The sequence below is a fragment of the Pipistrellus kuhlii genome, unplaced genomic scaffold (genome assembly GCF_014108245.1).
Source record: "Pipistrellus kuhlii isolate mPipKuh1 unplaced genomic scaffold, mPipKuh1.p scaffold_m20_p_1, whole genome shotgun sequence".
Taxonomy (NCBI): Eukaryota; Metazoa; Chordata; class Mammalia; order Chiroptera; family Vespertilionidae; genus Pipistrellus; species Pipistrellus kuhlii.
The window spans coordinates 1605795-1627894 of NW_023425404.1; the positions used below are offsets into that span (position 1 = coordinate 1605795).

The following is a 22100-nucleotide window of genomic DNA, read 5'->3' on the forward strand; positions in this document are numbered from 1 at the left end:
AGCCTTGTTTACCTGCTTGGTGCTTTAACCCCTCTGATCTTTGCTTGCACCATTGTACTAGACTGGAAGTGCTTGCTTCCCCTTTTATTCAAGACCTGTGAGGCCCAAGTCAAGTATCATCTCTTCCATGATTTTCTTTCCAGCATTTTCATCTTCATTAAGCATATATTACCAGATGTCCTTATTTAACTGAAAATATATTCTTGTCCCACAGTGTGAAAATATATTGTTGCACACAGTTGAATGTGCAAAATTTACCTTAATATCTTAGTGCTAATTATATCTCCCTTGGAAACACTGCCAATAGTAGGCACCCGGCCACATTATCATTATTGGTAAAGCGTCAGATAAGATTTAGGAGTCACATATAGTAGTTCTAGGATATTAGCTCTTCAACAAACATCAGAAAAACAGTCACATCTACAGTCTAATTTATGTTTTTCATTTGATAACTGTCAATAACAAATACAAAGAAGACTATAAAATCTGTTTCATTTCCTTTTTAAAAGATGAAAGTAAATTACTTGTATAAAATAACTTTCATAATTCTTTCTCTCATAGGTAGGTAGGGATCCCTCAGTTCACATATGGGATACAGAGACCATTAAACCATTGTCTGTATTAAAGGGCTACCACCAATATGGTGTCTGTGCAGTTGATTTCTCAGGTAAGGCCGTTTTCTATCTAAGAATGATAAAAATACAGAGACAATACATAGCATTTTAGTCTAAATCAGTGTTTCCTAGACTTGCCAAATGTGCATTTTCTTTTCCTCACCAATTAGGACCAGTTCATGTGGGTTTTCTGGCTATTGTATAATTATAATTCAAGGAGTATAATTTCTGATACCCATTAACTTAAATATGTTCCTATTAAAAATTTGTCTATGTAACGTCTAAAATCATCTCAATTACTACTAGCAGTATATAGCTCCCATTTTGGGCAAACTGACCTCAAGTGTCATAGCCACAGAGTAAACTTGGAAAATGTTCAGGGTGAAAGCTAAGAAAGACAGGTGAGACCTGAAATACTTCTTTTATACATTTCTGTGAAGTGACAATTCCAAGATGTTTTATTTATAATTTCAGATCATGTTAGCTCTACTGCATATGTAAATGTTTAACAATTATAGGTAGCTCACAATATGAAAACAGGTCTACAGTGAAAGGTAGGCTGTGGGTCATGAAATGGGGATACCATTAATAGAGAATTTTATATTAAGAAACAGTCAATTTGTGCTTTCTGCCGCTCTGACTAAAGTGATAATTGAATTATTCATAGTGGAGACTTTTGGGGGGAAAGTATATACACATTCAAGGATCTGCTAAAAGTCAAGAAATAAGAGAATAAATGGAAAACTAGGGAAGTCAACAGGAAAATAGCACTGGTTGTGATAATGAACTGATTGTGGGTTTTCAAAAGCATGGCAGACCCATGGTCAGTGTTGCTCAGTTGGTTGGGCATAGTCCTGTGCACCTAAAGGTTGCCAGCTAGATTCCCAGTCAGGGCACATGCCCGGGTTGCGCGATCAATCCCTGGTAGGGGGCATGTAAGAGGAAGTCTGTCAATATTTATCTCTCTCTTCCTCTCTAAAATTCAATTAAAATATATATATTTTAAAAGTATGGCAGAGTGGCAAACATTCTTGCTTTGAGCCTTTATAACTTCTAAACACATGCCCACCAATCAGCTTGACTAATTTATCTCAGTCATTTGTCTAACACATTTGTTACTTGTTGCTTGATGATAGTAACAACATAATTGACCTTTACTAAAAATATTCATATTAGTGGCAATATGTGATTGTAAATACATCTTTTTTATTTGATTAACATTTCATAATCACTATGAGTTTTTATATTATAACTAGAGGCCTGTGCACAAATTCATACATGGGTGAGGTCCCTCCCAGCCAATTGGGGCGGTTTTGCCCAGTCCCAATCAGGGCCAGCTGGAGGGAGGGGCCACAGGAGGTTGACCAGTTGCAAGAGGTTGGTTATGGGAGCACACTGACCATCATGGGGTAGCCCCTGCATTGAGTGTCTGTCCCCTCGTGGTCAGTGTGTGTCATAGCTACCAGCCAGTCATCTGGTCATCCATTCATAGAGGTTGCTTAGGCATATATATATTCAATATACACACACACACACACACACACACATACACACACACGTACACACATGTACGTATATATATACACATACATATATATATATATATATATATACACACACACACACACACACACACACACACACACACACACACACACTCTAGAGGCCCAGTGCATGAAAATTTATATACTCAGAGGGGGTCCCTCCGCCTGGCCTGCACCCTCTTACAGTCCAGGACCCCTTAGGGGATGTCCACCTGCCAGCTTAGGCCTGCTCCCTCGGGGATTGGACCTAAGCTGGCAGTCAGACATCCCTCTGGCCCTAAGCCACAGTTGGACATCTTTTGTACTGCCAAGGAGGTGGGAGAGGCTGCCACTACCGCTGCTGCACTCACAGCCCAGCTTGTGACTGAGTGTTGCTCCCCCTGTGAGAGTGCACTGACCACCTGCATTGAGTGTCTCCTGGTGGTCATTGCACATCATAGTGACTGATCATTCCAATTCATTCCGCTTTTAGGGTTAATTTGCATATTACCCTTTTATTATACAGTAGGTCCTCTGGTTATGTCAGAGATCCGTTCCTATGGGGCAATGTAATGCAATTTTCACCGTAAGTCGGAACCCACCTACATAAGCACCTACATCACTCATATGGAGTACATTCACAGCAGTAATGAAGTGAAACAGAAAGATAACAATTCCTGACCTTTATTTGTGGTAAATGAATAATAAAAAACATAAAGCACATATGTACATACATTGAAATGATGGAACTTTTTTTTATAAATAAATGGGAGATGACGACATAATCACGAAATGACATACATTGAGTCAGATGTAACCTGAGTACTGCCTGTATAGGATAGAGTTCTTATGGTGAACTTAGTTGGAGTGAATGTTGTCTTCCTTTCTTTTCCTTAGTTTTTCATTCCCATTTTTAAAATCTTTTTTCCCCCACTTTTCTAATCTTTCTTTCCTCCATCTCATCCTGAGGGATAAGGTAAACGAAATGAGAGAAAATGTCAACAGATGTGCATTGGGAAATAAGTCTCCTCCCCTTATAAATTCTGGGTTGTTGTTTTTGTTTTTGTTTTTGGTTTCTGTTTTTTATAGCTGTATGTATACCTAGCATTTAACATTATTTTATAAAATTTTAAATATGATGCTGTAATTTTATATGTACTGGATGGTTTTATCTTCTGAATTTAATGATGTATATCTCTCTGATTAATCATCATAGCGGATGGGAAACGTTTGGCTTCCGTTGGCATAGATGAGAGCCACACTGTTGTGCTGTGGGACTGGAAGAAAGGCGAGAAACTTTCAATAGCAAGGTAGGTGAAAGGTTGATATCACATTGCAAAATACTGAAACTACTTTGGGATTCAAGTTTAAAAAATTAAAATAGTTTTGAAATCAAGGAAGCATGTAACCTTTTTCTATCACTGCCATCTTTTTCATCATTAAGTAATGCAATCATAGTAAAAAAGACTAATGTCCATGTAATATGACATTGGAAATAGCTATTATCTAAAATTTTCATTTACAAGTAGAGTGAATTCTACTGTATGATAAGCTATTTCATAGCTATTGGGACGCATGATAAAATGCTCATATATTTGCATGAAAGAAGATATATACATACACACATTTCACAAAGACGTTATAGGTTTTTAAATCTTTTATGTTTTCATTTTCTAAATTTTCTACAATGAGCATGTATTATTTTAATAATAATAAATATTAACGATTTATTTGAAGTAGGAAATAGTCAAGTGTCAGATTATCTCTTTTTTTAACTTTCTGTTCCTCAAAGTGAAACATTAAAGCATTAGGAAAATACTGATAAATGCTTTTTTCAGAGTATATAGACAGTGCCCAAATAAAAGATAGTTTAAGAGCAACTTTGTATTTGGAAAGGCTATGTTAAGCTAGAGCAAAATATATTTTTTAATCATCTTTAACTCATTCGTGCCATAAATAGCATTCTCTATGCATAGTACTTTAGTAGGTATCATGCAAAAGAAGTTCAAACATTTTGGTATTTATTTCAGAGGAAGTAAAGATAAGATTTTTGTCGTAAAAATGAACCCCTACGTGCCTGATAAATTGATTACAGCTGGAATTAAACACATGAAATTTTGGCGGAGAGCAGGTAAGGAAGTGCTTCTTTTTATTTCTTAGAAATTTAAGAAGTTACTACTTTTCAAAGTGACTTAGCTAAGTGTAATGTGATATTGTAGATTGATTGGCTCCTGAAACAGGAAAGAGAGTTGAAAAACAGGTGAAATCTAAATGAAATCTGGAGTTCAGTTGATGGCAATATTGCAAGCATGTTGGTTTCTTAGTTTTGATAAGTAGTCAATTGGAATGTAAGAAGTTAACATTTGGGGAAACTGAATAAGTATTGTATATGAGATCACCATGTTATCTTTGCACCTTTTATGAAAATATAATATTATTCAAAATAAAAAGTCGATTTTTAAAAAAGTGATTTGGAGTTGTCTTGATACATTTTAAACAAATATAAGATTTACTTTATCATCATTTATTGGCAGCATTGATGTAGTATTTATATTTGCAAAAGGACTCAACTTATAAAATTAATCAAGTGGTGTTCAAACTCCTTTTTTCTGTTAAAGACATTTTTAAAAAATTCTTTATATGCTATAAAATGACATAAAAATGGACTGTCTTATTCCTTTAGTTATTTGTACCTGGAAATTAGTAACTGTGGAATTCACATTTTAACATGAAAATGTCTCTTTACCACATAGATTATTATACTTACAAATTCCAGCAATTTGACAACAACGTCTCAGTACTCTTAAACCTTTCAGATAAAATATGTAAACATAGGAAGAAGTGAAACTTAGGAAAGAAAAGGCTTCTTGAAGACATTTTCCAAGTTTAAATAACTTTCAAATTGTAAACCACATAGAACACAAATCAATTTTCAGGGATTTAATACTTCATCACAAACTCATCTGATCGTAGTGTATACACATTTACAAAGTAAAAGAAATATTTTCATATTGGTAATTTTCATTCCTATACATTTAAACAAAACTTTTAATTTGGGTGTCTTAGTTATTTGGAATTGCAATTACCAAGCACATAATGACTATTCTTTCTATCGAAAAAAATTATAACTTTTTGAAATAAGAGACTTAAAGAAAGTAAATAGCCTTAAAAAAACTTTTTTCCTTAAGTTCGAGAAGACATCTAGTAGACCTGAAACTGAATCATAAATGGATAAGTGATAAGATTTTGGTGTGCTTTTCAGCCATCCTCATTTTTGGGGTTCTGATCCACAGAACCAGGTGGAAAGTGATCACTTATTGTCTAAATGCTGCCTAACCCTCTAAATGCATAGCTTTATGTAAGTTAAGTTAAAGATTACTTAAGCCTTAGAATAAGGGGAGATTCTTACCTTCTATTCTGATGTAGGCTTTGAGGATTCCACATTACGAATTATTAATCTCTCCTCTAAGGAAGTTGAACTCTCCTCCATAGCTGATGGGGCAGGGAGCCACTGAAAGTTTTTCTAGTTTTTCTTGTTATACTGTGTGTATCAGAAAACCAAACTAATGATGGTCTAAACCAGGGGTGGTATACTCTTTCTCTAAATGTCCAGAGAGGAAATATTTTAGACTTTCCAGGCCCCAAATCAAGCATATTACATTGGCTTTTATAGAACAAAGAGAGAATTTCTGTGGCCGTTAACTGGAGACATTGTCTCCAAGGTCAGCCTGCTATGGTGAAGAGGAGGGGCAGGCTGGGGTGGGGACCAGGTCAGCCTCCCTCTGCCTCAGTGACACATAGATCCTCTCAGAGAGGCCTGCATTCTCAACGTGGGCAGCTGGCCAGCGGCAAGGCAGCTCCTAGACTGTGATTCCACTGCCAGGTGCCCAGCAGTTGTCATCAGCAAAGTCCTGTAGATGGTGACCAGCTCAAATTATACGTATTTTTCTTTTTAACTCTTCTTTTTGTTACATGTCTTTCTATGTGAACATCAACAGGAGAAATTGTGCTGTCTTACATTATATGCTTGAAAGTGGTACTTTCATAATATTTTTTGTGACTCAGGGGGAGGATTGGTTGGAAGAAAAGGCTACATAGGCACGCTGGGGAGAAACGAGACAATGATGTGTGCGGTGTACGGATGGACAGAGGAGATGGCTTTTACCGGGACGTCCACGGGAGACGTGTGCATCTGGAGAGACATCTTCCTTGTCAAAACAGTTAAAGCGCATGATGGGCCAGTGTTCAGTATGCACGCTTTGGAAAAAGTAAGTCATCTGAAGATGCTTTAAGTTCAACAGAATTTGATCCTGCAGGGTAGAGCAATTTAACAAGTAAAGGGACAGTGGCATTCAGCTTAGTGGAGCCACTCAGAAATACTCGGTGAGCTAGTCTTCCTGGCCTTGTTGTATTCCTCTTTCAAATGCCTGAACCCAGAGTGAAATAAGTCTGCTGTTAAAAAACAAACAAACAAACAAAAAAAGTCTAACTTAATATGTATTAATCACTTACTATGGGTCAAAAGTTGTTCAGGTGTGTTATAGTTTATCACCATGCCCTACAAAGTAGCTCCTGATAGTATCCTTTCTTTTTGAAGGATAGGGTTATGAAGCCTCCAGGAGAATAGATGTGACCTGATGAAAGTAGTAGAGCTACCTTGCGGATCCTGCTAAAAAACTGTGTTTTTAAAGGCCAGTCCTAAAAGTTGAATGTGCCACTGGAAATATTTTTGCAGGCTCCATAGTGATGTATAAAAACAACCAGTGGGCCCTAGCTGTTTTGGCTCAGTGGATAGAGCGTCGGCCTATGGACTCAAGGGTCCCAGGTTCTATCCCAGTCAAGGGCATGTACCTTGGTTGCGGGCACATTCCCAATGGGGGGTGTGCAGGAGGCAGCTGGTCTATGTTTCTCTCTCATTGATGTTTCTAACTCTCTATCCCTCTCCTTTCCTCTCTCTAAACCACATGTGTCAAACACAAGGCCCTCGGGCCAAATCTGTCCCGCCAGGCCTTGCAATGTGGCCCGCACCCCGCTGTCATCACTGCACTCCGCTGCGTTTCCATCACAATGACAGTTTATGACTGTTCAGTAAACCATTCGGCCCGCAATTTAGGCTGGATTTCAGATTTTGTCCCCTTCTCTGATTGAGTTCGACACCCTTACTCTAGAATTTTTCAATACAAAGAGGCTTATTGTTTTTGAAATATTTGGATTTTTATTAACTGAAACCTTGACTTTTACAGGGATTTGTCACTGGAGGAAAAGATGGCATTGTCGCTCTTTGGGATGACGGCTTTGAGCGATGTCTCAAGACCTATGCTATCAAAAGAGCTGCTTTGGCCCCCGGATCTAAAGGTGAGTTGAGATTTAACTTATTTTGTAGGAGAAAAGAGTAATGGCTCGTTAGCACCTGTGGTCACTGAGGTAGAGCACATGCCACAAATTTTTCCTTCGTTACTAGACAGGCATCAGAGCTGACTGGGAGAAGGCACTTACCTGAATGCTGGAATCACTTGCTATCCTTTCAAACTGTTTTCTGTGATATACAGGGCAGCACGTTAATCAAAAACAAGATTAGTAGTGTTAATTTTAATTTTTATTATTTTTTAAAATATAGTTGCTTTCTTTTTTATACCAGGCATGTGCCCACAACCAATGTCCATGCCCTTGACAAGGATTGAACCTGGGACCTTTCAGTCCACAGGCTGATACTCTATCCAGCGAGCCAAACCGGTTTTGGCTTAGAGTTAATTTTTAACATCTTTAATTTTCCAAAGAAAACGGCCACGTGAACATCACAGTACCCCCAATCAGGAGTTTGTTTTGTCTCCCCTCGGTGTTTTATTGGCCCTGCCTGTCCAGCCCTGCAGGCCCTCCTTTGCTTTACCCTTGCTCTCAGCACATTCAGCCACCGTGTCACCCTCTGGCCTCCTGGCCTTTCTGCTGGTATACGCTAGTGCAGTAGTCCCCCTTAGCCATAGCTTTACAGTAGCAGTTACCTGTGTTGAACATTGGTCTCAAAATATGAAATGGGAGATTTCAGGAATGAACAGTTCATGGGTTTTTTATTGGTGCTGTTCTGAGTGGCGTGAAGACATCTCGTGGTCTTCTGTGCAGTGGGACGTGGATCTCCCCTTTGCCCAGGGCAGCCACCCTTGAGTCATTGAACCGCCTCGGCTATTCGACCCACTGTTGTGGTATCAGTTTTTTGTGTTTCAGGAACCTTTATTTTACTTAATAATGGCCCCAAAGCACACAAATAGTAATGGGGCAAGCCAGGCATGCCAGAAAGAAGCCAGAAAGTGCTTCCTTTAAGTAAAAAGGCAAAATTACTAACTAATAAGGCATTTTATCATCTCATATAATCACAAGAAGGGTGAGTACAGTACAGTATGATATTTTGAGAGAAAGAGACCACATTCACGTAACTCTTATTATAGTGTATTGTAATAATTGTTCTTTTTTTTTAAATAAATCTTTATTGTTCAGATTATTACAAATGTTCCTTTTTTTTTTCTCCCTCCATTGCTCCCCTCCACCAGGTTCCCACCCCACCCTCTGCCCTTTCCCCACCCCCCATTGTCCTCATCCATAGGTGCACAGTTTTTGTTCAGTCTAATTGTTCTCTTTTATTATTAGCTATTGTTGCTAACCTCTTACTATGCCTAACTTATAAATTAAACTTTATCTTAAGTATGTCTGTATAGGAAAAAAACATAGGGTTTGCTATTGTATTATCCTCAGTTTCAGACATCCATTGGGGGTCTTGGAACATATCCCCTATGGAGGGGGCAGCTACTATATATACTTTGGTCATGACTGTCCTTTCTTCTCCCTTTTCCTCCCTCCGGTTACATGGCCAAATATTCGTTTTCCAAATCTCAAACATTATTTCTTCTAGGATGATACCTTTCCCTCCCATTCTCCTTCCAGAAAAAGGTTGATTCCCTTACTGTATGCTCCTTTTTCAACATGCTCCTTATATAGATAGGGTCTGATTTTCTCATTATAGATGCCATGTGAAGGCAGGAGCTGGCTCTATCATGTTTACCAATATATTTCCGAAGCCTGCCTTAGGATACAGTAGACACAAATGAATTCATCTGAAATTGAGTTGAATTAAAATTACTAACCAGAATAGTATGCATGCTCTTAGAGGGTCAGGAGGTGGATACAGTGGTACAGATATAAAGGGAAAAGAAGCAGTTATCAGAATGATAGTAGGAGATCTGGGATTATATAGAATCATACATTTGTAGTATATAAGTGGTACTTGCATTTGAGATTAGCAAATTGGGGAAAATGCAGTGCATTTATTAGAATACTTAAAATATAGGAGAAAGCAACCTTGTAATGTGATTTTCATGGTCAGAATAGCATCCTTGGCAATATATATCCTTGTATTATTCTAATTGATACCTAGAGCCACATCTACATTTAACATTTCAGGTCTTCTCTTGGAAGATAACCCATCTATACGTGCCATATCGTTGGGACACGGTCATATTTTAGTTGGCACAAAGAATGGTGAAATACTAGAAGTGGATAAAAGTGGCCCAATAACACTTCTGGTTCAGGTAATTTCAAATGTTAATATGCTTTTTATCTCTTAATATACAGTTGATACAATTCCTAAGTGCTAAAGTTGATAGTGGTGAAAAGGATGTTAAATTAATTAGAGAAATATTTGTTAATGTTACTATATATAAAAAATTTTACATTTAATTATAGTTAAATGCATAGCTTCAGTAAGTAAATGTGCATGATATCATGGGGATAATAGCCAATATTTTAAGTAATTTGTTACTGTAAAACAAACCAATGGGGGGAAAAAACCCAGTTTAGTTGATTTAACCCAGTGCATTTATTTCATATTTAATTTTATTTTTTTGAGCTATATTTGTTGAACCTATGGCCATTTTTTTTGTGAAACTTCAGTTTACTTAATTCTTTCTCACGTTTCTAACTTAGAAAACTTAAAAATGAATTTATGCTAAAAATTTACTGCTGAAAACATCAGAGAAAATGAAGGGTGGGTCTAAAGTAGGTTTACTGCAGTTTGTATGGAAAATTATATAATAAATAATAATACAAGAATAAACTTCTGTGTATTCACAACTATAAACCTACTTTTGCCCCACCCTATATGTCAATAACAAAACAAAAACAACAACAAAATCTAGAAATATATGCTCGTTGGTTTGGCTCAGTGGTTGAGCAACAACCCAGGCACCAAGAGGTTGAGTTCAATTCTTCAGATCACATGCCCAGATTGTGGGCTCCATCCCCAGTAGGGGGCGTGCAGGAGGCAGCCAATTGATTATTTTCTCTTATCATTTTTAAAAAATATATTTTATTGATTTTTACAGAGAGGAAGTGAGAGGGATAAAGAGTTAAAAACATCAATGAGAGAGAATCATAGATAAGCTGCCTCTTGCACATCCCCTACTGGGAATGTGCTCACAACCTTTCAGTCTTTAGGCCGACTGCCCTGTCGGCTGAGCCAAACCGGTTTCGGCTATTTTCTCTCATCATTGATGTATCTATCTATCTCCCTTCTTCTCTCTGAAATTAATGAAAACATTTTTTTAAAATATATTTTATTGATTTTCTACAGAGAGGAAGGGAGAGAGACAGAGAGCTAGAAACATCGATGAGAGAGAAACATCAACCAGCTGCCCACCGGGGATGTGCCCGCAACCCAGGTACATGCCCCTGACCGGAATCGAACCTGGGACCCTTCAGTCCACAGACCGACGCTCTACCACTGAGCCAAACCGGCTTCGGCTGAAAACATTTTTTAAATCCAGAAAAAAAAAAAAAAAATGTATGTGGTAGAAATGTAAAATGATCAGCAGGGAACGCTGCACTAATTTTTCATGTGTACATTTTCAATATGTATTATGTTTTTTTCTGAAAAGTAGAGAGGGAAATAAATTGACAGTGTAAAATACACACAAGTGAGTAGGCTCTATCCCAGTGATTTTCAACCTTTTTCACCTCATGGCACACATAAACTAATTACTAAAATTATGTGGCACACCAAGAAGTATGTTTTTTGCCAATCTGAAAAAAAAAGTATAATTTTGTTTCATTCACATAGGATAACTATTGGCTGCTGTTGTTGTTTTTTAATTATTACTATTTGACAATTCAAGGGAAAAGAGGTCAGTGCCACTGACTAAATAGTCAGGTATTGCATGTTCTAAAATCCTTGCTGCTCACTGATTGAAAATCGCTTATTTACCCTAATGAAAAATTGCCCTCATGTAACTCTATATAGCAGCACCTGCCAAGACTTCAGCATCAGAAGCAGGTACTGGGGACAGGATGGAAAATGCTGACAACTGCCCCTTCTGGGAAGATACCCTCTAACTGATATCTGGTGACTAGGAGGGGGAGCGTTCTTGGTTTCATCGGTCTGTTGTGGAGTTTCCACATTAGTGAGTTAGGAAGAGGGAGAAGAGGGGTGGGTCTCAGTTCAAATACTGCAGACGTGCACTGTTCATTTAGATTGTCCAAGTAAATGTTTATTCACTTGTTGCTTTTCCTTGGAACCATTTCCAGAGACTTGAAAGGTGTGCTGTATTTTTATTATTGTTTTCCCCACATTTACTGGTGAGAAGGTTGTGGAACTCCTTACCCTGTCATGCAGGCTGTCCCCCCCCTACGTGGCATTTATTAATGTTTGAGGGCAATTTCTACTTCCTTCATCCAGTGAATGTTTTAGGATTTTAAGATACTTTTCATAGTAACTTATTGTATTGTCATTGTGGGGATAAAGTTGTTAAAGAAGCTAAAGAGAAAAGTTTTAGTAGACTTACTCATTATTTATTATTCTGTCCTTATCACATATTCACCAAAGTTGTCTTTGGTGGTTTTCTAAATCCACATAGTTTTAGGTTAAACTTACCTTACTGTTTCCTGTTCAGGGACATATGGAAGGAGAAGTGTGGGGTTTGGCCACACATCCGTATCTGCCCATCTGTGCAACCGTCAGTGATGACAAAACCTTGAGAATATGGGATCTCTCCCCTAGCCACTGTATGCTGGCTGTCCGGAAACTGAAAAAGGGTAAGAGTCTCTCAGACTTGAGCATAGAGTAAGTTATCACAATTTTTTATAGCCCTCACAAACGTAAGAACGCAATGGTCAGTATATTATAAAAGGCTAAATAGCCATTCTCTGATCACTTGCTCATGATGCTATATAAACAAAATTAATTATCTTATAAAGGCTTTGCTTTACGGGACCTCCTGTGCTCATGCCTAACCCATGCCAGTTTTCAGCTGCTTCATGTTGGAAGAAAGAATATAGGAAGAAACAGAAGCCGAGCATTCTACCCTTTATGACTGTGGAGTATGTGTAATTCAAAATTAAAAACTAAAAAAGAAGGCCTTAACTTAAAAAGGAGTAGCAGATGGGGGGAAATGGGATGTATTTGTAATACTACCAACAATAAAAAATATATTTTAAAAAAGTAGCAGAGTTGATGGGAGGATATTTTAGGGTGAAACAGTACTGAGCACATTTGTAGGAGGCAAATGAGGCTGGCCTATTGGGATAGGGAGACAGAGGGTTCAGTTGCTGAGCAAGGCTGTTTCTATCAGCTGAGGGCCGGATGAGGACGTACAGAGCGCTTATAGCATGAGGATAATAGTACGCCAAACGCTGGTTGAAAAAGTTGGAAATTGTGAGAAATGTGATAGAATCAGTAGAGGATCTGTCTAGCTGCGCTAAGGGCCTGCTGAAGTTATGTAACATGTCACATTTAATTTACTTTTACTTCCTTTACTAACTTAAAAGTTACAGAGTCTATTCTCTTCTTCTAGGGTTACTGTTAAATATTTAACATGTATCCTTAACAAAATCTGAAGCTAATCATAGTCTCTAGAATGCTTGAACTCCGGCCACTGTACTTCCTTTTTTTTAAAGTTATTGATGTGCAGCCTTTTCATTCTCAGGTGGTTTGTTTGTTTGTTGACAAGAATTAGAATTACCAAATATTTCAGTGGTTCTGTACTTGATTTATAAATGTGAAAAGTTAAAACGGATTCCCAAACCACAGTCACACTTCTGTGTTCACAGAAAAAACATGCTACCAAATATTCTTTTCTTCACAGGGTCCTGGGAAGTCCTGATTAGTCAAATTTGGAACATACTTGATTTTAACACCCATCAGATTTTCTTTTTCTTTTTCTTTCTTTTAAATGAAGTATAATTGACATATAACATTGTGTTACTTTTGGATATACAGTGATTGGATATTTGTATATAACGTAAAATCATCACAATAAATCTAGTTAACATATCCATCACCATACAGAGTTATAAAAAAAAATTTTGTTATTGTGCTGAGAATGTTTAAGATCTGTTCTCTCAGTAATTTTCAAAGATGGAATTCAGTGTTATTAACGGTAGTCACCATGCTGTACATTACACCCCATGGCTTATTTTATAACTGGAAGTTTGTACCTTTTGACTTCCTTCACCCATTTTGCCCGCCCCCAGTTCCTCTGTATGTGTGAGCTTTGGGTTTGTTGTTTGTTTGTTTTAGGTTTCACATAATTTCACATATAAGGGAGATCATATGGTATTTGGGATTTCTCTGTCTCACTTACGTTAGTATTAGTAGCACAATGCCTTCAAGGTTCATCCATGTTGTTGTAAATGGCAAGATTTCACTCTTTTTTATGGTTATTTAAATAATAGCTTAGCCGAAATTGGTTTGGCTCAGTGGATAGAGCGTCAGCCTGCGGACTGAAAGGTCTCAGGTTTGATTCTGGTTAAGGGCATGTATCTTGGTTGCGGGCACATCCCTGGTGGGGGGTGTACAAGAGGCAGCTGATCGATGATTCTCTCTCATCGATGTTTCTAACTCTCTATCCCTCTCTCTTCCTCTCTGCAAAAAATCAATAAAATATATATTTTTTAAAATGGTAAATGACTATAATAATCTTAAATAAATAAATAATAGCTTAGAGTGTGTGTGTGTGTGAGATACATTTTCTTTATCCATTCACCCATCTGTGGACACTTTGGTGGTTTTCATATCTTGACTATTGTTAATAATGCTGCAGTGAATAGAGGAGTGTGTGTGTGTGTGTGTGTGTGTGTGTGTGTATTTTTTTTTTTTTTTTTGAGTTAGGGCAGTGGTCGGCAAACTCAATAGTCAACAGAGCTAAATATCAACAGTACAACAATTTTTTAAATTTAAACTTTTTTGGGGGGGGAGGGGCAGCCAGGAAGCCCGCGCCCAGCGCCTCGCTCCCCCTCCCCCCTAAACTTAAACAACTTCTAATGCCACTTCTTCGAAATAGACTCGCCCAGGCCATGGTATTTTGTGGAAGAGCCACACTCAAGGTGCGAAAGAGCCACATGTGGCTCACGCGCTGCAGATGCCAGCCATAGGATTAGTGTTTTTGCTTTCTTCAGGTAAATACCCAGGAGTGGAATTGCTGGATTATATGATAGTTTTACTTATTATTATTATTTTTTTTAGGATTTCTGAGTTTTTTAATTCACTTCAATTGGATATTATTGTTTTATGCAGTCAGAGTTAACATGTTATCTATGCTTATACATTTCTTTGTTCATTTTTTCTTATTATAGCTCAGACTTTTTTCTTGTATCATTTTTTTTCTTTCTAAAATACAGTCTTAGAGTTCTTTAATAAAAATTTGTTGGAAATTTCTTCAGCTTCCTTTGTCCAAATCAGTGGCATAGTAAGAACAGACTGGTGGGAGTGGTCTATTCTGGCAGCTGAAGTATTTTATCACTGACATCACAATTCTTAAAAAGCAAACTCTTTTTATTCAATTTTATTATTGTTGTTTTAAATTCTCAATAGGCAGTACAATGCCACTCAGCGTGGACTATTGCCACCGCCCTGCCCTTAGTACACTACAGTCTGGACATGTTTTGATTTTTTACTTCCATTCTCTGTTAATTTAACCACTTCTGGAGTTCTTAGTTGAGAGTTATTATTTCTCTGGTTTCTACTGTCTCTCTTACTTTTTTTCTATAATTCTGTAATTGAATAAAATCATGCATATATGTATTTTATTTTAGTATATTCTGTTTAGGATTTGGCGGGCTTCCTAACTCCGTGGATTTATGTCTTTGTATAATCTTGAAGAATTGTCTGCCAGAAGTACTGGCTCCTTTTAGGACTGGATCTTTATATTAGACTAGAGGCCTAGTGCATGAAATTTGTGCACTGTAGTGTCCCTAGCAGCTGCCAGCCAGGTACTCCCTCCCTTCCCCTGGCCAGTCCCCCCCATCCCAATCAAACTTCCTGATAAACTCCCGTTTGAGGGGACAATTTGCATACTATGCTTTTATTATATAGGATTGCAGAGGAGAGTCACGATTCTGTATTTTTGTTTTTACATATTCTTCTATAACCACGTTTTAAAAATGTTTGTCATCACTGATTCAAGAGGAAATCAGATGGATTTTTATAACTGCAAAGGGATATGTATGGTTTTATACTGGTTGAGTTAATTACTGAAGTTATAGTGGTTTAAATATTATAAAACACAGTTGTTGCTTTTAAACATTCAGTAAGCAAATGCAATTTTCTTTTATAAATGAATATATAGGATTTATGGTCCTGAGGCTTAACATTTTATTTAAAAAGTCATTATTGTTCATGTAGACTATCTTATGAGAATTTTGCCAAACAAATAATTCCATTTTATAGTAACTACAATAGTTATAGAATAACCAGAAGTATGAATATGCAGCATAATGTCCATATTCTTGATGTCTGTAAATACTTTATAAATATTTGCCAGCCTTTTACATATATATGAATAATGGTGTATTGGAAAGTTCCTGTTAGAAATTTTTATTTCCTGACTTCAGCTGTTAATTATAATCAAACCTGAATTTTTAATAGACTTTTTATTTTTTACTTCTACCCTATTATTTTATGTCTTGGCTAATTTTATATTTTCTTTCTGTCTCTCCGTGTAGTGTTCTGGAAATTTTCTTAAGATCTTTACTACCCTGTTTCCCTGAAAATAAGACAGTGTCTTATATTAATTTTTGCTCCCAAAGATGCGCTAGGTCTTATTTTCAGGGGTTGTCTTATTTTTCCATGAAGAAGAATATGGTACACATTTATTGTTAAATGAAAATAAAGGAAATTTATTACCTGTATACGGTACAGTAGTATGGTAGTTGTCAACACTAACCAGACAAACTGTGAATCCTACAGTATCAAGAATTTACTCATTTATTCAATGACAATCATGTCATCATCTTCTGGAACATCATCATAACAATCCAATTCCTAAATTTCCTGGTGAATTTCTTGTGACTCCATTTCTTTTAGAATCAGTGGACCAAATCTCTCATGTTTAGCAATAGCACTGTCTTTAAATGAATACTTCTTGTCAAGGTAGCCTGCTCGCAGTGCATTTGCAATGCAACTGTCAGTGATTTTCTCCCATGAATTCTTCACCCAAGTCACAACTTCTTGCAGTTTAGGTTTCACAAAGTTTCTGAGACAGAGCCTAGGTGAGGCCTTATTTTCGGGGGATGTCTTACATTTCACTCAGAAAGAAACCTGTAAGTAGGTCTTAGTTTCAGGGAAACACAATAGTATTCTAGCTCTGAAAACTTTTTTATAGCACCTTATGTTTGACCTACCCATTCTGGATTTAATTCTGATAATTCTCATTTTTAGGACTTCGTGTGTTTTCATATTTACCTTAGATTTTTTTAATATTATTTCAAATGTTTTATATTTCTTCTTTAAGCCTTTAATCTTATCTAATCAGATAAAAAATATAAAATGTAGTTGTTTGTCCAGCCAGTGTTGTTCAGATCAGGACACATGCCCAGGTTTCGGGCTCGATCCCCACTTGGTGGCATGCAGGAGGCAGCCTACCGATGTTTCTCTCTCCCTCGCCTTTCCTCTCTCTGAAAGCAATAAAAACATATATTTAAAAATCTAATTATTTGACAGCCTTGCAGATCTGACCACGCTGTGGTTTTCTTTCTGCTGTTTTGAGGTTATTTTCCTGCTGACTCCATCCTGGCAGTCCATTTTCTTGTGTGCTTGAAAATTTGGATTTTAGGTTCATGCTTGTTTGGCTTTCTTTAGATTATGGGAATCCTCTGAGGTCTGAATTGAAGGTGTGTTCTTCTGGAGATTTTGCATTTTCTCCTGCCACATGCCTGGGGTGCTACCATCCAGAACTACTAACAATTAATTTCTTTGATGGGAATTTCTTAGAGCATGTCAATATTACAGCTTCAAATCTACGATCGACACAAGCCACCCCTGTTTGGGAATTCTCAAGTATGATTTTTCAACTCCTCTAGCACCTAGGCCAGGGTAGACACATCTATGTTTTTCTTTTCTGTCACACACATTTTTTTTAAGTCTATTCTTCCTTGAGATGGGATTGCATTTCAGGAGCAAAATGAAAATACAGGTATTTGGAGGATGTTTTTGACACAAAATAATTTATATAATTAAATATTTTTATTTTATTTCTTAAGGCATTTACAAATCAAAAGAGACATTATGAAAGTAAAAATCGATGAAACTAAATAGTGTATTTAAATACAAAATTTATCAACATAAATAATCAAGTTAACCCAGTTCTAAATTTCCTCTTTCAACTTCATATAACACGATCTCTTGTGTGATAGCTTTGAGGATATTTTTTTAATAACTTTTGTTTTCCATAGGGACTACAGACATATAGTCCTTTTGTTGATAGCAAGCTATGTTTGTCTTTAGATATGTGATTTATGAAAGGAAATTCTAATTCATTATTACTATGTCTAATATGGGTTGAGACATTACTATGTCTAATTTGAGTTCCCCAAAAGATATGTGGGAATCCCAAGCCCCAGTGCCAGTGAATGTGACCTCATTTGGAAATAGAGTCTTGCAGACGTAGTCAGGGTAAGAGGAGGTGACACTGGATTAGCATGGGCTCTAGATCCAGTGACTGTCCTTGTAAGAGGGCTACATGAAGGCATAGGGACACAGACACCCAAGGAGAACGCGATGCAGTGTCAGGCAGAAATTGAGGTGTGAGGCATTTACAAGTGTAAGCCAAAGGCACCAACCGCCAGAAGCTAGGAAGAGGCAAGAAAATTATCTTTCCTAGAGCTTTCAGAGGAAGCGTGGCTCTGCCAACAGGGTGTTCTAGCCTGCAGACTTGTGAGAAAATAGACTTGTGTTGTTTTAAGCCACCCAGTTTGTGGTAGTTTTGTATAGCAATCTTAGGAAACCAGTGTTCCACTTTACAAAGTCACTGGACTAGAGTAAGAATCATTCTCTGCCAAAACTTTGCTTAGTTGACTTTTCTCTATAAAACTTGAGAGAAGTAAGAAACTACCAGGTATACCAGTTAATAATGTGGATTTTTTTTTCAATAGATATAGTTACACATATGTTGATATATACGTGCATATATATATATATATATATATATATATATATATATGATTTGATATGCTATTTGGTTGTATAGACAGCAAGCTTCAAAATGTCATATGTCAAATTTTCTGAAGGTGTTAACATCATAGATATTTTTATGCTTAAAAATGTCAAATTTCATGCCAAATTCAAGCACGGAGTTTTAATTCATTGCTTCATTTTGAAGAAAAGTGCTGCTGAAAGTTATTGTAATCTCGGGGAAGCTTATGGTGAACATGCTCCATCTCAAGATACTTGTGAGCTCTGGTTTCAACGCTTTAAAAGTGATGATTTCAGTGTGAAAGACAACATCCAGGTCAACTGAAAAAATTTGAAGATCAACAGTTATAAGCATTTTTGATGAAGATGGGTATCAAACTCAAAAACAACTTACAGAAAGATTAAACGTTGCTCATTAAACAATTTCCGATCATTTAGAAGCAACTGGAAAGATTTTAAAGGAAGGAAAATGGGTGTCACATCAACTGAACGAAAACAAATGGAAAAACAAAAAGTCATCAGTAAAATGTTGCTTCAACGGCACGAAAGAAAGTCTTTTTTTTAAATATATTTTATTGATTTTGTACAGAAAGGAAGGGAGAGAGATAAAGAGTTAGAAACATCGATGAGAGAGAGTCATCGATCAGCTGCCTCTTGCACACCCCCTACTGGGGATATGCCTGTAACCAAGGTACATGCCCTTGACTGGAATCGAACCCAGGACCTTTCAGTCCCCAAGCCGATGCTCTATCCATTGAGCCAAACCGGTTTCGGCGGAAAGTCTTTTTTTTTTCATCGAATTGTGACTGGCGATGAAAAGTGGATTTATTTTGAGAATCCCAAACGCAGAAAATCATGGGTTGATCCAGATCAAGCATCAACATCGACTGCAAGGCCAAATCAATTCAGAAAGAAGACAATGCTCTGCATTTGGTGGGATGTGGAAGGTGTGGTGTATTATGAGATTCTAAAACCAGATGAAACTGTTAATACTGATCAATACAACAAATAACCAATTTGAACCACGCTTTGATCATTAAATGACCAAGAATGGACCATAAGACACAGCAAAGTAATTCTGCTTCATAATCACGCACCATCACACACTTCAAAGCCAGTTAAAGACACGTTAAAAGATCTTGCCTGGAAAGTATTAACCCACCCGCGGTATTCACCAGACCTTGCTACTTCAGATTACCACTTGTTCCAGTCAATGGCACATGCACTTTCTGAGCAGCACTTCAAAATGTACTGAGAAGTGGAAAATTGGGTCTCTGAATGGTTTGCCTCAAAATAAGAAAAGTTCTATTGTGACAGTACCCACAAATTACCTGAAAAGTAGGGGGAATGTGTAGCTAGCAATGGACATTACTTTGAATAAAGCACTTTCGATGTTTCTCTTGAAATTATTGTGTTTTCTTTTATCACAAAATCCACATTATTAACCGGTACACCTGATAAAGAAGCATACTTTATATAACCCATGTTGAATTAAAAAAACTTAATGTAGTATATAACTCTAGATGTCTCAAGATGCTAATATTCAGATAGCAGAATATTTTTAAATTTGGAAATAATGGCATTACATTTTCACTACTGGTATTTTGGAACTTAAAATTAACATCAAATTTGAAAAACAGTATTATATGAATACAATCCTATGTAATAAAAGGCAGATCTACCAAATGAGGGAAGGACAGGTCGCTATGATGCACATTGACCACCAGAGGGCAGACACTCAACGCAGGAGCTGTCCCCTGGTGGTCAGTGTGTTCCCATAGTGGGTGGGCCTCTCAGCCAGAAGTTGGACTCATGGCTGGCGAGCACAGCAGCTGTGGTGGGTGCCTCTCCCACCTCCTCAACAGCAATAAGAATGTCTGATGGCTTAGGCCCACTCCCCTTGGCTGTCAGTTGGACATCCCCCGAGGAGGCTCCCAGACTGTGAGAGGGCACAGGCCAGGCTGAGGGACACCGCCTTCCCCCCCAAGCGTATGAATTTCGTGCACAGGACCTCTAGTGAATAGATAGTTCCTCAAAAATTCCAGTTTTACTCAGGAGGCCCTGAGGCAAGACTAGTCTCTTCTACCCTCAGGAGTATGTGACCTTATTCTATTGCTTTCGTTTTTTCCCCCCTTTTTATTTTTGATCCCTGGGGAGTTTTTGTTTTCAGTTTTTAAGGATCCTTGTTATATTAATATTTACTTAAACTCAGCTTTCCACCTGCTCTGTTCTGCCCCCAACCAGCTGAACAGGGTTGAGGAAAATGTGCATCTGTATTGCCTGGACGCACCACCGCTCTCCGTTGTGGCAGAGCTCCTCCGAGCACGGTGGCTGATGTTCCCTTCACAAACTGCTGCCGTTAGGCTTTTCTCTCTGTTGGTCCACTGAGCCTGCTGCCAACCTCTTGGTCAGCTCTCAGTCCTCATCTTAATCACCGACAGTTCCATTTTGATGTGATGGATTGTTATTCCTTCTCTTTTGAAATGCTTTCCTCTCTGGACTCAGGCTTCCCCTTCTACTTGACTGCCTTCTTTCTTTCCTCTGATGGTCCTGCCTCTTCTTCCCGCTCTCTACATGCAGAGACTGCTTCTGGGGTTCTCTCCTGGCCTTCCGTTTCCCATGTGTACACTCCCACTTCAGGTATTTTACCAGTCATTGTTCAGTCAGAACACAGACCATGCTAGTCATTTGAACTGGGAAAATTTAATAAAAAGAACAGTTGATTAGTAAAATGTTGTTAGCTACTGAAAAAAAGCTATAAAGACAGCCACAAAAGAAGGCAGGCACTAGCCCTAGTTAGCTGCGGAGAGGGAATGAGGAAGGAACTTGGTGAAGATTCAGACCTAGTTTGCAAAAGGTGTGACCGCCATCAGAACACCGTCTTCCAGTGGTGAGCAAGCTCGCTGGAGGCTGCAGGCCTCGGTGGGACAGTGCGTGTGCTCACAGGGGGAGAGCTTTCTGGAGGGCACAGGCCAGGGCTGAATGGCAGGATCTCTGCTTAGAGAAAATCCACCCAGGACAGAAGCTGTCCAGGCAGAGTCCTTCAGGGTCACCCCTGCATGGGTTGCAATGCTTTCAGATGGGTATGAACATACTGTGTAGCAGCATCTGTAAACCTGGCTAATTTTGTTTTCTTCCTCAGCCAACTGATCAGAAGGATTACCTATGAGACCAGAGGTATAGACAGAGAGAGAGGAGGCATTGCAGTGAAAATTATTGTTGAAGGATTCTGATGCACCTGTTCATGCAATTACTTGTAACTTCCAGGTCTGGCCAAGCCTGGTATTTTATACGCCATTTCCGCCTGATGGATTGCTGCTGTGCACACCCAGTTGTGGTTAGGTTGTTCAGGTCGTGATAGGAAGTCTCTGGACACACAGTCACCTATATCCCATAGTTAGGCCTTTACTCTCTAACCAGTTCTATAGCAAACCGGGAGCAGCTGCTCAAAAGGAAAATAGTTATCTGTAAAGGAAGGCATGGACTTTCTCTCATATCTGAGCTCCGCAATGTGAT

At 38.0% G+C, this 22100-nt stretch overlaps 1 protein-coding gene across 15 annotated transcripts in view; it reads left to right on the forward strand.

Moving 5' to 3' along the window:
* Positions 1-22100, forward strand: part of EML5 (EMAP like 5) — a 104462-nt gene that overhangs the window by 35232 nt on the left and 47130 nt on the right. For all 15 annotated transcript variants that reach the window (XR_006740233.1, XR_004986540.2, XR_006740238.1 and 12 more), the window contains 7 exons: positions 562-667; positions 3354-3447; positions 4168-4268; positions 6203-6405; positions 7381-7492; positions 9587-9714; positions 12070-12211. Coding sequence is in view for 12 of the 15 variants with exons in the window: in XM_036429318.2 (XP_036285211.1) it covers positions 562-667; positions 3354-3447; positions 4168-4268; positions 6203-6405; positions 7381-7492; positions 9587-9714; positions 12070-12211 (886 nt within the window). In the remaining 3 variants the exon portion in view is untranslated. The remainder of the gene's footprint in view (positions 1-561; positions 668-3353; positions 3448-4167; positions 4269-6202; positions 6406-7380; positions 7493-9586; positions 9715-12069; positions 12212-22100) is intronic.